General features: G+C 37.8%; 1 protein-coding gene and 1 long non-coding RNA gene across 2 annotated transcripts; both read right to left on the bottom strand.

Moving 5' to 3' along the window:
* Window positions 1–10,981: 10,981 nt before the first annotated feature.
* On the bottom strand, window positions 10,982–12,323 carry LOC147870757 (uncharacterized). The gene is made up of 4 exons (XM_087342006.1): window positions 12,199–12,323; window positions 11,893–12,060; window positions 11,423–11,507; window positions 10,982–11,284 (listed from the first exon to the last, which is right to left on the bottom strand). The coding sequence occupies exons 1-3, from the start codon at window positions 12,291–12,293 to the stop codon at window positions 11,459–11,461; spliced, it is 312 nt and encodes a 103-aa protein (XP_087198132.1). The 5' UTR covers window positions 12,294–12,323; the 3' UTR covers window positions 10,982–11,284; window positions 11,423–11,458.
* Window positions 12,324–14,077: 1,754 nt separating this feature from the next.
* On the bottom strand, window positions 14,078–16,968 carry LOC147870756 (uncharacterized). Its single transcript, XR_015533186.1, has 5 exons — window positions 16,883–16,968; window positions 16,102–16,186; window positions 15,012–15,179; window positions 14,542–14,626; window positions 14,078–14,403 (listed from the first exon to the last, which is right to left on the bottom strand). It is a non-coding gene; the product is annotated as an uncharacterized LOC147870756 (long non-coding RNA).
* Between the last annotated feature and the right edge of the window lie 238 nt (window positions 16,969–17,206).

Below are 17,206 nucleotides of genomic sequence, written 5' to 3'. Positions count from 1 at the left end.
TCGTCGCGACCAGAGATGACATTATCAGAAACGCAGAGAGAACCACTATTCTCGTCAGCACTTCAAACACATGTGCAATATTTTTTGTTCTTCCTTTGTGTTCAAGTTGATTTTATTTTTCAAATTGTCTCCCTTTCTCTGTTGTTAAACATCAACTTTTCTCATGTTATACTGTTTAGGCTATCTCCATTCATCCTGTCTTGATTTTGCTACAACTGAAAACTATCCCCCTGCTATTAATGTTAATTTTCAGAATTCTTCATCAAAACATAGTTTATGCTGATTCAATTTGTAACTACATACATTCTCTTTGGTAGAGAATGTTAGGTTCACTATAACACTTTTTCAAATATTTCTGAAGTTGTAAAGTTGTTTCCTGGTCTTTAATATTCACACTGTGTACTTTCTTCGCATTAAATCTCTCCCTATTAAGCTTTTATGCTACTCACTGGTTTTGTAACAGTCACTCCCCAACTGTTGTAACCACTGGATATTGATCGTTATCTCAGTAAATTTCTAAGAAAGCTTTTATATCAAGTATAATTGAATGCTGTCTTTTGTCCAACAAGATGTGATGGATATGACTGTCTCTCTTCCTATCGGGAAACACCAAAATGTATTTATACATGTCTCAAAGTGGAACATCATATGCCTCACAGTCAGACTTTCCAATTTGGAAAATGTGTTATCTAATCACCCTAAACCTCTAAATTAGCACACTAAAATGAAGTGAAATTTTATTTATTTTCCTAATTCTTCTGTTTAGGGTAAAACTAAAGGATTTAATATAATTTAATTTATTTTTCACAATATGAAGCAATTAATTACATTTTATATTTTACGTAATTTTAAACACTGTTTTCAAGGCCACTTTCTCTGCTTTGCCATACCAAGGGTTCAAAAAACACTGCAGAATATCCACCATCCCAACAGGAGCCAAACCTTCTGCTGCATTAAAGATTTGTACCTATTCTATCTTCCTACTTATAAACAGGAACATAGTAAATTAGGACTCTACACTCAAATTCCAAAAATAGTGACCATCTTCATTTTCCACCACTTAAACTTCCTCTTTGGCCTTTCCTACCTCTCCTTCTTGTATCTGCCTAGTCTCTGTTCACCAGTCTACGTTTCTCATCCCCCTATCACGCTCAATCAAATTCAATGTTCACACAAATTCATACCCTGGACATATCAGGACAACCGTGAATGTTAGTATCATGTTCCCACTACCATTTGAGTCCCCAAAGTAACCACTTTCTAGATCGTTGCTAAAACACACACACAATTCCATTCAAATACTTATTATCACCATACAAGGTATCCATACAGCCTACAAACCACCTAATTCAGAAGCTGGCAAAGGAACTGCAACCAACGCTAAACATATAAATGACATACAGTTTATATGCTAAATAACCTATGAATATATCAGCACCAGAAAAACAAAAATCGTTTTCCCTTAACACACAACAGGCTATAAACTCTACATATTCAGCTCTCACAAAGCTACCTGCAAGAAGTGGGGTTCCTTCAATGTTATTGAAGAGATATATTACTGACCGCTGTCTAACAACTGACAATCTTGAAATATAGATAAGACATGAACTGCTCCGAAATCCGTAACACTTGATAACTATAAACAGAAGCAAAAGGGATACAACACTGTACCTCAGACACTTCAATATTCCTGTGACAATCTGACTTCAATGGTCTTATGCCTCGGCCCAGAATTGGAGTCCAGCTAGCAGCCTCAAGTATTCGCATTTAAATCCCTAGTTCTCATACATTAGAGGTTAACAAACTACTACCTCTGCATCTGCACCTCCACATTTCAAACGCACTAAGTCAAGTATGGCTCACATTCCCACAGAACATTCAACCCACTGCACCTTAAACTGAGGTCTCCCCATCTTGGGTTTGTGTGTGATATGTCACTACAGCTACACCAGGCATTGCCAAACATTTCAGCTCACGGGGTCCTCTTCAATGTTTTATGAGATTCCACACAGCAGCTCTCAAATCTCACAGTTTTAATATAAAATTATGTTTCAAATAACATGTCCGACAGCTACTTGTGTACTGCTGTTTAAATGAAATTCACATTTCATTAACATGTGGGAATATACAAGAATAACAAACAAACACCAAGTTTAAGCTTCGGAATTAGTAAAAATAGATGGTTATAATCTTTCATGCTCTTGTGATTGCCCCTAAAACTATTTTACCTCTTTCTAATGTGACCTATCGCAGACACTGACCCTGACACACTTGAGCTAAGCCATGACCAGAAGCCATGTTCCCTTGTGCTATATGCTCTGACCCGACCAATGAGACTTGTTAGCCAGGACAAACAGTAGCCACGTAGATGACACTAAACTGGGTCAAAAATAACAAAATTTAACATCATCTTCCCTCTTTTTATAAGTCTGCTTCCTCCTCCGAAACCCCAACAATTCCTGATGCATTTCTTGTCGCTTACACCCAAGCTAAAAGATCATCCAGCCTTCATTCGCATTAGAACCACTGAGTTTCAAACTGTTACTTCCTCATATTCATAACCACTCTCACATAAAATATTCAATTACACGACTTAATGGATTCAGGATTGTTAAATGCTCTTTCCTAGATCCTGCTGAAACTCTTATGCTCATTTAAGGTACAATATTATGCTTTCAAAGTTTTCCTATGCATGCTCTTTATGAACATTGAACTGTCTGCAATGAGTCCACACGTCAGGTTAAGGGAAACAAGCAGGAAACAAAATTAATTCAAAATAGACAACGACAATCTCAATCTGACTACTCTCTCCTTTTTATAACATTCAAGACAAAAATCTGACACCAACACGACAAGTGGGCATTAAACAACTGTTTCTGTGTGTGTGTTTACATTCATAGTTACTCAACCTGGTTCACACTCTCACAACCATTTCAGTAACATCCCCTCTTCTTCAAACTACTTGTTAATATGATCTTTGCCATCAGCTTTACATAACCTGTCTGTCCATTAAACAGTACAACTGCTTTATATTGCTAAATTATGAACATTATTGCTAACAAAAATTGTAAAACTGCACACGCATAGCTGCAAAGACATATAACTTTAAACAGAGTAATTCTTTGACAGATCCATAAGAAAATTCTACACTTGCCCTAAAAAAAGGGGAAACCTGGGATTCCACATGGACAACAAAGTATTCCTTACAACAAACAGTACAAACATCATCAATACTGGAAATTACATTTTAACTTTAAACGAAACAGTTTCTGACATGCCTTTAACCACTTTTACAATTTATATATATATATATTCAGAGATTATCAACAGTTTCTCAACACAAAGAAATAGCAAGCTTTGTTCTACAAAGACTTCTGACAGAACAGTGTATGTAATTTCTAATGCTGTGTGAAACCAAGAGATGAATTGTGTAACTATCACTGCACAAGGTATGTGATGTAGATTGGTTTATTTGTAAAGACAATCCCCAATAACTATTTGTCCCAGTGTGAGTACTTTCACCTTTCTTCAAGCATGTCTACCTTGAGGGTTTGTGACTTACAAAAGAAATGGCAATTTCACAAAGAGGCAAGCTTGGCCAATGTAAAATATTGCAATGTCATGCATTTCATGCAGGAGAATTGAAAAACAATTACCAGTAAAGGCGTGTAGAGGCACGCAGTGTTTCAAGTGACACAAGATAAGCAATGATACTTGTATTTTACCAGTCCTCAGACATCCTCCATCCATACTTCTGAAATTCAAGCAGAGTAATATGATCTTCTCAAAAACATTTAGCTGCTATACAGAGTAAAAACAGTATGCAATATTTTATCACAGCCAGTTATTTTAAATCCACGATCACATTCTTTCAAGGCCACTTGCCAAAACTGGGAAAAACTTCCCCAAATCCCTGTAAGACACCTCGATAATGAACTGTGGTTCAATAATGTGCTTGTGCCATTCATCATAGTCAGATGCCATAACAGAGAAGTTACTGGATATTTTATCCACACTAAACTTGATTATTCTTTAATGCATCCTTCTTTGAACACAAGGTATAGCAAATGAGGTTTACAGTAATACACCTTTACTCTAAGTATCTTAAAGCCAGTAATCACTAGGGGTTATAAGGACTAAATTAAAATTACAAATAGGTTGTAAATGCACAATAAGGGTGAAAGATACAGGCACTGTCAATTGAACATTCATGAATCCTTTCAAATCTGAACAACTTTTCAGTTACGCACAAGTCACATGTTGATATTTTAATGCCCAATTGTCTCTAAAAGCAAATATATCCTTATTTGCTCATTCATATCATATAGTGAATTATCACTAGTCTTTAACTATGCTTTTTCATTTTATTATACAATAAGTGTATAGTGAAAAGACACAATCACAACTCGTTTAATCAATACCTACTCATGAACATATAACGAACAATTCATGTCAATAAGGCAAACAGAACAGCAAAGCAATAACTCTGATCTGCCATTAAAAAAACTAACATAAATATAGGTATCCAAGAGCATGGCCCTATGGAAACTATGAAAACTATTCAGTATTGTTTTTGACATACAGGACTGCATATAAATACAAGAATAGCAAATTCCTATATAAATCTTGTGTATTATCAGGCATTCAACATCACGACAGTGACTGCAGATGCCTGCACTGTCCTCTTCTTCTGTGTCAAGCAAACGAGATCAAACTTTTAATTACTAAGAAAACTTTGTCTCTGGCACGCAACCTGATATATACTTAAAAGAACTCGACTCTATGATATTCAAACTGCAACATTCACTTCTACTCAACAGACGTCCATCCACATGGTTTCACCCATACATAAGAGATTCTTCACATACAAAAATCAATTCTCCATGAAATTTGTAAATACGGGTTCCAAAACTTTTAATGGTCACATTTCATGTACACTGTATAAGCATGTATGCACTTATTAGGTGTACATATATAAAGACATATATGCATGTATACATAAATGCAAAATGCTGCTCCATCAGTTTTCATTCATGGAAGACACATATACATATCAATTGCATGTAATACATGAAAATAGTAATATTACTAAATATCTCATATAATTTTGTAATTATATATATTTGCTTTAAACACATTAACTGGCTAGTTACTGTTGAAAACAATGTACATATGAAATAAGTTCCCTCTTTCAGTAATGCTTTGCTTTCTTAGCAAACATAATTTTATAATAATAATATATATATATATATACATATAAACTATTTGAAAATGTGACTTCCTATATCACCATTCTTGAAAATCAAACATAATCACATAACTTGTAACATAACATAGTCAAAAGTATGATAATGATAAACTTTTAAAAACTGAACATCAGTCAGAAATGACTTGAAGCTTTCACAGTGACTAAATGTGATAAAATCTTCTCAGGCAACCAGCAGCATCAATCTGGAGCAAAGTCCAGCATTTCAGAAACCTACAGGGAATGATGCGACATGTCGCTGCTGTTTCTTGTTAAATACATAATCAATGCAGCCAGACCAATGAATGCATCTGGATCTTTGTGTCAGAAAGACCTGATCAGTATCGTCTAAAATCCACAAATCAGTCAAAAGTACCGCATCATCTATTTTGTAGGATTATTTCACAGATCATGCAATTTCCAAACTTCTGCACGTAAAATATACAACGCCTCATCAAAATCAGCGTGAATACGAGCGCTTGAAGCATTTCAGTCAGTAATCACTTGTTTCACAGAAACGAGGCTACTAAACAAATGCTGACTCCATACTGTGCTATGGGCTCAAGAAGCCCTCCCTATTGTCATCAGCTAATTTGCAGATGCCTCAACAGCTGTCAAACACGTAAGATCATGCCATATCCATATCCACAAGACAGTCACTGTCAAGTTCATTACTTTTAGCTGGAACTTCTCTAGTTTTTTGTTAAACATTCCAAACATCCTGTTCATTTCACCTTATCAATTTGCTATTATTGCAATGTACGAGGTGCGATCAGAAAGTTTACAGACTGCGCCTATAAAAACCTGTACACTTATCTCAGGTATTAAATTCATCCATCACCCTCGGAGTAGTTCCCAGCGCCGCTGCCAAGCCTGGAAGCATCCCTGGAAATCTTTCTTTGTCAGCCTGTCAAGCACCATCTGCGATTCTGCCTGAATCTCTTCTATCGTCTCAAATCTCCTTCCCTTTAGCTGAATTTTCATCTTTGGCAAGAGGAAGAAGTCACACGGCGAATAAGGAGGGTGCGGGATGACAGCCATGGTGTTTGAGGCCAAAAACTGCCGAACTTTGAGGGCGGTGTGTGCTGGCGCGTTGTCATGATGCGTCGCATGTGGAGTTCTTCCTTTAGAATCAGCTGACAGGTCCCATAGCCTATCCCAACAATGTCGCACAAGTCGTTGATGGTACGACGTCGATCTTCGTAACATTTTCGGGCGTTGTGCTCGAAGATGGTCGTCCAGAATGCTCGTCATCATCGACAGAGGTTCGGCCATTTTTAAAACGTGAATGCCACACAAAAGTTTGCGGACTCCCCAAATGCTTGCTTTAGAATTTCATAGGTTTCCGTAGCCGTTTTGGCGAGTCTTTGGCAAAATGTGATGCACACGCCATTCCGAAATTGCAGGAGGGTCGGTGTAATGCACTACCAAAACGCCCGTAACTAAGAAACAAATGCTAATTCGATGATGCCGGCTGGCACACTGATTCACTATGATTGTAGGCCGCACCCCCTAGCGGCAGAAGCTCGTACTACATCCGGTTCGCCCTCTATTGACACAGTCTGGAAACTTTCTGATCGCACCTCGTAATCTGCAAACCGGATACTGTGCACCTGTTTTCCATTAATTTTTCTTGGAATAAACAGTGATAATTTCCCTCAAATGCACAGCTAACTGATATTCGTAACAGACACACGTTAAATTGCCTTTGAGGTATAAACTGCATTTTAAGTATTATTTACTGCTTACTTAAACCTCACAACAATAATGAATGACAATCTTATTATTAAGAAACAGATAAAACATAAACTGCAAGATTTGAGATTCTCAAATTGGCGAGTATGAAGATGGCTGTCATCCAGGTTGTAGTGCCGTGCTGGTAAACTTTCACCAGAATACACGACGCTACAATGCTGAAGACAGCCATTTTTAATGCTAAAATCCATTCAGAGACACTGGTAAACATCGCACACATTTTAGTGAACAAGGCTTGCAGGCATAACCTTGAAAACATAAAGAAGAAATGTTAAGCTTATTTCAGCAAGCTGATGACAGGATTATAGGAAGAGATGATTCACAGATTTCTTAGTGGCACTCACCTAAAGTTATTATTGGTGTTTTCCCAGAACTGATAATTGTACCATTTGTGTGTTCATTTTTGTGCCTGTGCGTAACAGACATTTTCAAGCATATACAGTGAAACCTCGATGCATCGTTTCGGCGGGGGTGGGAAATAAAAACGATGAATACGGGAAAGCATTAAAAATTTAAAAAAAGCAATGTTTCTCTTTCAAAGTTACTTCTTTTTACCAAAAAAGTCTTTAATGGACAAATGGTTTGTCGAAACTTTACGTTTTAAGCCAAACAGAGACCTTTCCACATTCAAAATGTTTTCCTCGTCACGTTCAATAATATTATGCGCATAAAAGAAAGACTAAATCAAGCGTATGTAAACGCTCGTGCAATTTGCTGGATACTGCACGACTTTCACATTTCGTAGAAATGTCGTGTCCTTCGGATGAGCGGCACAATTATCTACAAACAGCAAAATCTTTCTGCCTTGTGTGCCCATGGAGGCATCCAGAGAACTTAAGAACGCCGTAAAGATGTCTGTGGTCATCCAAGCCTTTTTGTTGGCGTGATATTTCACCGGACGTTTTTTCATGTTTTTGAAACAACGCGGTTTTAGTGATTTTCCAACTACAATCGGAACCCGTTTGTCACTACCGTCACTGTTAACACACAGAAGAACAGTAATTCGGTGTTTTGCACGTTTTCCCCCGTGGCAAGATTCACCTTTCAATGCCAGCGTCCTATCCGGGAGGGCGTTGTAGAAAAGTCCTGTCTCATCCGCATTATAAATGTCCCTCCAGCAGACTCTCGAGCCACAGCTCCGTTCTTTCCACATCCACAGCAGCACTTTCGCCGGCTAACTTCTTGTAGACCATACCATGTCGTTCTTTAAATCTACTAATCCAGCCATTCGACGCTGCAAAATTTTCAATATTCAGTCTTGCGGCTATCGTCTTGGCTTTTTCCCGCAAGATGTTGCCATCAACAGGAATTCCTGAGGCCCGCGATTGCTGGTACCAAGTGAAGAGGACACTTTCTAGCTCACTGAAAGTTGATTTCCTTCCGGTTTTCCTTTTTTTGCATGAATTACCGCACTTGTCAGTTTGTTTTCGGATTTATTTCTTCTTTGCAATCATTGAATTTAAAGTAGATGGTGCTAATCCAAGGCGTTTAGCAAAGTCGATTCTTTTTTCAAATGCATTTTTCTCCACTTCTTCTATGATTTTTAATCTTTCTAGAAGAATTCTGACTTGTTTTACTGGGCGAGAGATGGTACAGGAATAATAACAAAATAATTAACAGTAGTAACAGGAATAACAAAATATTTACGGGAACAACTACAAAAGTATAGACTGGAACTATAACAGGAAGAATGGAAGTACTGTTACTGCCGAACACGACGAAACGTAGCCGTAGAAGACACTGAACCACTGGAAACGAGATGAACCAGAAGAATGAAAAGTGTCGCCGGCCTTTCCTTTGTACTTATAATAAAAGCATTTGTGAAGAAATTCACACTGCACATGCCATCTGGCATCGCTGGAACGAAATATGAGTGCACCCTGATTAAACTCATAAAATTTCTGACAATGAGCACCGACATTCACTCCAACTATCACCCCTGCACCGCTGACCACTCATTCCAAAAGAATCTGTGCTGGTTGGGCAACATAACATGTTACCGCTACTGCGTATTCCAAAAACATTGTGCGTCTTTCGGTATTAATTTATCTCAAAACCCAGCATTTTAAATTCTCAGAAACGATCATTGCGGGAAAATTGTGGGCCGGGACTAAGATTTTTAGACGATCGATGCCATAAAACGATAGAAGCGGGAAAATATAACATTATTTTATATGGGATGTATCCGGGACCGAACAAAACAGACGATGCATCCGGGAACAATGGATAGACGTTTCACTGTATGTAGACAAAATGTACCAGAAATTAAATTAAATTTACAGCACATGCAATAAGTGCGCTGCAACGATTATAAACAAAAATGATGAACACAACTTCGGACATCTTGTAGGTACAATTATCTGAATCTTATTATGAACCAATAAACAACTTGTCAATAATAACTTTTGCTGCTTCACTTTTGGCTCCATCTTCAGTAGATCCATACCCCACACCTGAGAACATACAGCATCACCTATTGGCATTTCTAACCTCATCATAGCATACACATTCACAAACATACCACTCTTCGTATACCCAGTGCTATGACTCAACTAACCAGTTTCCTGAAGCTTCAAATATTCTTCTTCTTGTCGCTTGATCACAATACACGTGTAGGTGTATAGGCCTCCCACAGCAACACCTCCTACATAGGAAGGAGCCGGCCAATTCCTGGAGAGACACATTGTCTCCAATGACGTAATGGGGTCGAGTGTGATGTCAGAGTTCCTAGCAAACAAAAGGACAGACGGTTATCAGGTCAAGACTTCAGATACACCTGGTGGTTTACTTTCATACTTTTACAGGTTCCCTGTGCTGAAAGAAATATTCTCTGTACATCAGAGAGAAGTAATGATGAACACTTACTCTTCGGAAGCAACTAAGATCCTGTCCAAAACTGATCTAGCAGCTGCTTCTGTTGCTTCCTCCGATGACCCTCCATACCCCACACCTGTGAACATACAGCATGTAGAAAGAAAATACAAGCAGTTTTCATCTAGGATTTAAGATGAGCAATGGAATTTGTAACAGTGAATTGATAAGGACGCGGTAGCGTTTGAGATTAATATTACGTTAGATCCCAAAACTGCAGAGTAGTCATTTTTGTCTGACATTCTCAATACAACAAAGTTAAAAATCAATCAGTAATCCAAATGTAAGAATGAAACAGTATGGTTCATATAAATATTAAAAATAATTTCAAAATTTTCTAGGGAAATTATAGATTACTATGACGACACAATATCATCACCTATTGGTATTCCTAACCACATCATAGCATACACATTCACAAACATAGCACTCATTGAATACCCAGTGCTATGACTCAACTAACCAGTTTCCTCAAGCTTCAAATATTCTTCTTCTTCTTCTTGCTTGGTAACAATACACGAACAGGTGTATGAGCCTTGCTCAGCGAGTCCTCCTTCATAAGAAGGAGACGGCCAATTTCGAGAGAGACACAAAGTATCTAGTGATATAATTGGGGTCGAGCGGGATGTCAGAATTCCTAGCAAACAAAAGGACAGACGGTTATCAGGTCAAGACTTCAGATACACCTGGTGGTTTACTTTCATACTTTTACAGGTTCCCTGTGCTGAAAGAAATATTCTCTGTACATCAGAGTGAAGTAATGATGAACACTTACTCTTCGGAAGCAACTAAGATCCTGTCCGAAACTGATCTAGCAGCTGCTTCTGTTGCTTCCTCCGATGACCCTCCATACCCCACACCTGTGAACATACAGCATCTATAAAGAAAAATCAAGCAGTTTTCATTTAGGATTTAAGATGAGCAATGGAATTTGTAACAGTGAATTGATAAGGACGCGGTAACGTTTGAGATTAATATTACGTTAGATCCCATAACTGCAGAGTAGTCATTTTTGTCTGACATTCTCAATACAACAAAGTTAAGAAATCAATCAGTAATCCAAATGTAAGAATGAAACAGTAAGGTTCATATAAATATTAAAAATAATTTCAAAATTTTCTAGGGAAATTATAGATTACTATGACGACACAAAATCATCACCTATTGGTATTCCTAACCACATCATAGCATACACATTCACAAACATACCACTCTTCGTATACCCAGTGCTATGACTCAACTAACCAGTTTCCTGAAGCTTCAAATATTCTTCTTCTTGTCGCTTGATCACAATACACGTGTAGGTGTATAGGCCTCCCACAGCAACACCTCCTACATAGGAAGGAGCCGGCCAATTCCTGGAGACACATTGTCTCCAATGACGTAATGGGGTCGAGTGTGATGTCAGAGTTCCTAGCAAACAAAAGGACAGACGGTTATCAGGTCAAGACTTCAGATACACCTGGTGGTTTACTTTCATACTTTTACAGGTTCCCTGTGCTGAAAGAAATATTCTCTGTACATCAGAGAGAAGTAATGATGAACACTTACTCTTCGGAAGCAACTAAGATCCTGTCCAAAACTGATCTAGCAGCTGCTTCTGTTGCTTCCTCCGATGACCCTCCATACCCCACACCTGTGAACATACAGCATCTATAAAGAAAAATCAAGCAGTTTTCATTTAGGATTTAAGATGAGCAATGGAATTTGTAACAGTGAATTGATAAGGACGCGGTAACGTTTGAGATTAATATTACGTTAGATCCCATAACTGCAGAGTAGTCATTTTTGTCTGACATTCTCAATACAACAAAGTTAAGAAATCAATCAGTAATCCAAATGTAAGAATGAAACAGTAAGGTTCATATAAATATTAAAAATAATTTCAAAATTTTCTAGGGAAATTATAGATTACTATGACGACACAAAATCATCACCTATTGGTATTCCTAACCACATCATAGCATACACATTCACAAACATACCACTCTTCGTATACCCAGTGCTATGACTCAACTAACCAGTTTCCTGAAGCTTCAAATATTCTTCTTCTTGTCGCTTGATCACAATACACGTGTAGGTGTATAGGCCTCCCACAGCAACACCTCCTACATAGGAAGGAGCCGGCCAATTCCTGGAGACACATTGTCTCCAATGACGTAATGGGGTCGAGTGTGATGTCAGAGTTCCTAGCAAACAAAAGGACAGACGGTTATCAGGTCAAGACTTCAGATACACCTGGTGGTTTACTTTCATACTTTTACAGGTTCCCTGTGCTGAAAGAAATATTCTCTGTACATCAGAGAGAAGTAATGATGAACACTTACTCTTCGGAAGCAACTAAGATCCTGTCCAAAACTGATCTAGCAGCTGCTTCTGTTGCTTCCTCCGATGACCCTCCATACCCCACACCTGTGAACATACAGCATGTAGAAAGAAAATACAAGCAGTTTTCATCTAGGATTTAAGATGAGCAATGGAATTTGTAACAGTGAATTGATAAGGACGCGGTAGCGTTTGAGATTAATATTACGTTAGATCCCAAAACTGCAGAGTAGTCATTTTTGTCTGACATTCTCAATACAACAAAGTTAAAAATCAATCAGTAATCCAAATGTAAGAATGAAACAGTATGGTTCATATAAATATTAAAAATAATTTCAAAATTTTCTAGGGAAATTATAGATTACTATGACGACACAATATCATCACCTATTGGTATTCCTAACCACATCATAGCATACACATTCACAAACATAGCACTCATTGAATACCCAGTGCTATGACTCAACTAACCAGTTTCCTCAAGCTTCAAATATTCTTCTTCTTCTTCTTGCTTGGTAACAATACACGAACAGGTGTATGAGCCTTGCTCAGCGAGTCCTCCTTCATAAGAAGGACACGGCCAATTTCGAGAGAGACACAAAGTATCTAGTGATATAATTGGGGTCAAGCGGGATGTCAGAATTCCTAGCAAACAAAAGGACAGACGGTTATCAGGTCAAGACTTCAGATACACCTGGTGGTTTACTTTCATACTTTTACAGGTTCCCTGTGCTGAAAGAAATATTCTCTGTACATCAGAGTGAAGTAATGATGAACACTTACTCTTCGGAAGCAACTAAGATCCTGTCCAAAACTGATCTAGCAGCTGCTTCTGTTGCTTCCTCCGATGACCCTCCATACCCCACACCTGTGAACATACAGCATGTAGAAAGAAAATACAAGCAGTTTTCATCTAGGATTTAAGATGAGCAATGGAATTTGTAACAGTGAATTGATAAGTATATGGTAGTGTTTGAGATTAATATTACGTTAGATCTCATAACTGCAGAGTAGACATTTTTGTCTGACATTCTCAGTACAACAAAGTTAAAAATCAATCAGTAATCCAAATGTAAGAATGAAACAGTATGGTTCATATAAATATTAAAAATAATTTCAAAATTTTCTAGGGAAATTATAGATTACTATGAAGACACAATATCATCACCTATTGGTATTCCTAACCACATTATAGCATACACATTCACAAACATACCACTCTTCGTATACCCAGTGCAATGACTCAACCAAACAGTTTCCTGAAGCTTCAAATATTCTTCTTCTTCTTCTTCTTGCTTGGTAACAATACACGAACAGGTGTATGAGCCTTGCTCAGCGAGTTCTCCTTCATAAGAAGGAGACGGCCAATTTCGAGAGAGACACAAAGTATCTAGTGATATAATTGGGGTCGAGCGGGATGTCAAAATTCCTAGCAAACAAAAGGACAGACGGTTATCAGATCAAGACTTCAGATACACCTGGTGGTTTACTTTCTTACTTTTACAGGTTCCCTGTGCTGAAAGAAATATTCTCTGTACATCAGAGAGAAGTAATGATGAGCACTTACTCTTCGGAAGCAACTAAGATCCTGTCCAAAACTGATCTAGCAGCTGCTTCTGTTGCTTCCTCCGATGACCCTCCATACCCCACACCTGTGAACATACAGCATCTATAAAGAAAAATCAAGCAGTTTTCATTTAGGATTTAAGATGAGCAATGGAATTTGTAACAGTGAATTGATAAGGACGCGGTAACGTTTGAGATTAATATTACGTTAGATCCCATAACTGCAGAGTAGTCATTTTTGTCTGACATTCTCAATACAACAAAGTTAAGAAATCAATCAGTAATCCAAATGTAAGAATGAAACAGTAAGGTTCATATAAATATTAAAAATAATTTCAAAATTTTCTAGGGAAATTATAGATTACTATGACGACACAAAATCATCACCTATTGGTATTCCTAACCACATCATAGCATACACATTCACAAACATACCACTCTTCGTATACCCAGTGCTATGACTCAACTAACCAGTTTCCTGAAGCTTCAAATATTCTTCTTCTTGTCGCTTGATCACAATACACGTGTAGGTGTATAGGCCTCCCACAGCAACACCTCCTACATAGGAAGGAGCCGGCCAATTCCTGGAGAGACACATTGTCTCCAATGACGTAATGGGGTCGAGTGTGATGTCAGAGTTCCTAGCAAACAAAAGGACAGACGGTTATCAGGTCAAGACTTCAGATACACCTGGTGGTTTACTTTCATACTTTTACAGGTTCCCTGTGCTGAAAGAAATATTCTCTGTACATCAGAGAGAAGTAATGATGAACACTTACTCTTCGGAAGCAACTAAGATCCTGTCCAAAACTGATCTAGCAGCTGCTTCTGTTGCTTCCTCCGATGACCCTCCATACCCCACACCTGTGAACATACAGCATCTATAAAGAAAAATCAAGCAGTTTTCATTTAGGATTTAAGATGAGCAATGGAATTTGTAACAGTGAATTGATAAGGACGCGGTAACGTTTGAGATTAATATTACGTTAGATCCCATAACTGCAGAGTAGTCATTTTTGTCTGACATTCTCAATACAACAAAGTTAAGAAATCAATCAGTAATCCAAATGTAAGAATGAAACAGTAAGGTTCATATAAATATTAAAAATAATTTCAAAATTTTCTAGGGAAATTATAGATTACTATGACGACACAAAATCATCACCTATTGGTATTCCTAACCACATCATAGCATACACATTCACAAACATACCACTCTTCGTATACCCAGTGCTATGACTCAACTAACCAGTTTCCTGAAGCTTCAAATATTCTTCTTCTTGTCGCTTGATCACAATACACGTGTAGGTGTATAGGCCTCCCACAGCAACACCTCCTACATAGGAAGGAGCCGGCCAATTCCTGGAGACACATTGTCTCCAATGACGTAATGGGGTCGAGTGTGATGTCAGAGTTCCTAGCAAACAAAAGGACAGACGGTTATCAGGTCAAGACTTCAGATACACCTGGTGGTTTACTTTCATACTTTTACAGGTTCCCTGTGCTGAAAGAAATATTCTCTGTACATCAGAGTGAAGTAATGATGAACACTTACTCTTCGGAAGCAACTAAGATCCTGTCCGAAACTGATCTAGCAGCTGCTTCTGTTGCTTCCTCCGATGACCCTCCATACCCCACACCTGTGAACATACAGCATGTAGAAAGAAAATACAAGCAGTTTTCATCTAGGATTTAAGATGAGCAATGGAATTTGTAACAGTGAATTGATAAGTATATGGTAGTGTTTGAGATTAATATTACGTTAGATCTCATAACTGCAGAGTAGACATTTTTGTCTGACATTCTCAGTACAACAAAGTTAAAAATCAATCAGTAATCCAAATGTAAGAATGAAACAGTATGGTTCATATAAATATTAAAAATAATTTCAAAATTTTCTAGGGAAATTATAGATTACTATGAAGACACAATATCATCACCTATTGGTATTCCTAACCACATTATAGCATACACATTCACAAACATACCACTCTTCGTATACCCAGTGCAATGACTCAACCAAACAGTTTCCTGAAGCTTCAAATATTCTTCTTCTTCTTCTTCTTGCTTGGTAACAATACACGAACAGGTGTATGAGCCTTGCTCAGCGAGTCCTCCTTCATAAGAAGGAGACGGCCAATTTCGAGAGAGACACAAAGTATCTAGTTATATAATTGGGGTCGAGCGGGATGTCAAAATTCCTAGCAAACAAAAGGACAGACGGTTATCAGGTCAAGACTTCAGATACACCTGGTGGTTTACTTTCATACTTTTACAGGTTCCCTGTGCTGAAAGAAATATTCTCTGTACATCAGAGAGAAGTAATGATGAACACTTACTCTTCGGAAGCAACTAAGATCCTGTCCAAAACTGATCTAGCAGCTGCTTCTGTTGCTTCCTCCGATGACCCTCCATACCCCACACCTGTGAACATACAGCATGTAGAAAGAAAATACAAGCAGTTTTCATCTAGGATTTAAGATGAGCAATGGAATTTGTAACAGTGAATTGATAAGGACGCGGTAGCGTTTGAGATTAATATTACGTTAGATCCCAAAACTGCAGAGTAGTCATTTTTGTCTGACATTCTCAATACAACAAAGTTAAAAATCAATCAGTAATCCAAATGTAAGAATGAAACAGTATGGTTCATATAAATATTAAAAATAATTTCAAAATTTTCTAGGAAAATTATAGATTACTATGACGACACAATATCATCACCTATTGGTATTCCTAACCACATCATAGCATACACATTCACAAACATAGCACTCATTGAATACCCAGTGCTATGACTCAACTAACCAGTTTCCTCAAGCTTCAAATATTCTTCTTCTTCTTCTTGCTTGGTAACAATACACGAACAGGTGTATGAGCCTTGCTCAGCGAGTCCTCCTTCATAAGAAGGACACGGCCAATTTCGAGAGAGACACAAAGTATCTAGTGATATAATTGGGGTCAAGCGGGATGTCAGAATTCCTAGCAAACAAAAGGACAGACGGTTATCAGGTCAAGACTTCAGATACACCTGGTGGTTTACTTTCATACTTTTACAGGTTCCCTGTGCTGAAAGAAATATTCTCTGTACATCAGAGTGAAGTAATGATGAACACTTACTCTTCGGAAGCAACTAAGATCCTGTCCGAAACTGATCTAGCAGCTGCTTCTGTTGCTTCCTCCGATGACCCTCCATACCCCACACCTGTGAACATACAGCATGTAGAAAGAAAATACAAGCAGTTTTCATCTAGGATTTAAGATGAGCAATGGAATTTGTAACAGTGAATTGATAAGGACGCGGTAACGTTTGAGATTAATATTACGTTAGATCCCATAACTGCAGAGTAGTCATTTTTGTCTGACATTCTCAATACAACAAAGTTAAGAAATCAATCAGTAATCCAAATGTAAGAATGAAACAGTAAGGTTCATATAAATATT

Source organism: Zootermopsis nevadensis, unplaced genomic scaffold (assembly GCF_977971745.1).
Source record: "Zootermopsis nevadensis isolate Lab colony 2312 unplaced genomic scaffold, Znev_1.0 Znev_ptg000203l, whole genome shotgun sequence".
Classification (NCBI taxonomy): Eukaryota; Metazoa; Arthropoda; class Insecta; order Blattodea; family Termopsidae; genus Zootermopsis; species Zootermopsis nevadensis.
Note: the sequence above shows the minus strand (reverse complement) of the source record. Positions and strands in the feature narration are given on the sequence as shown.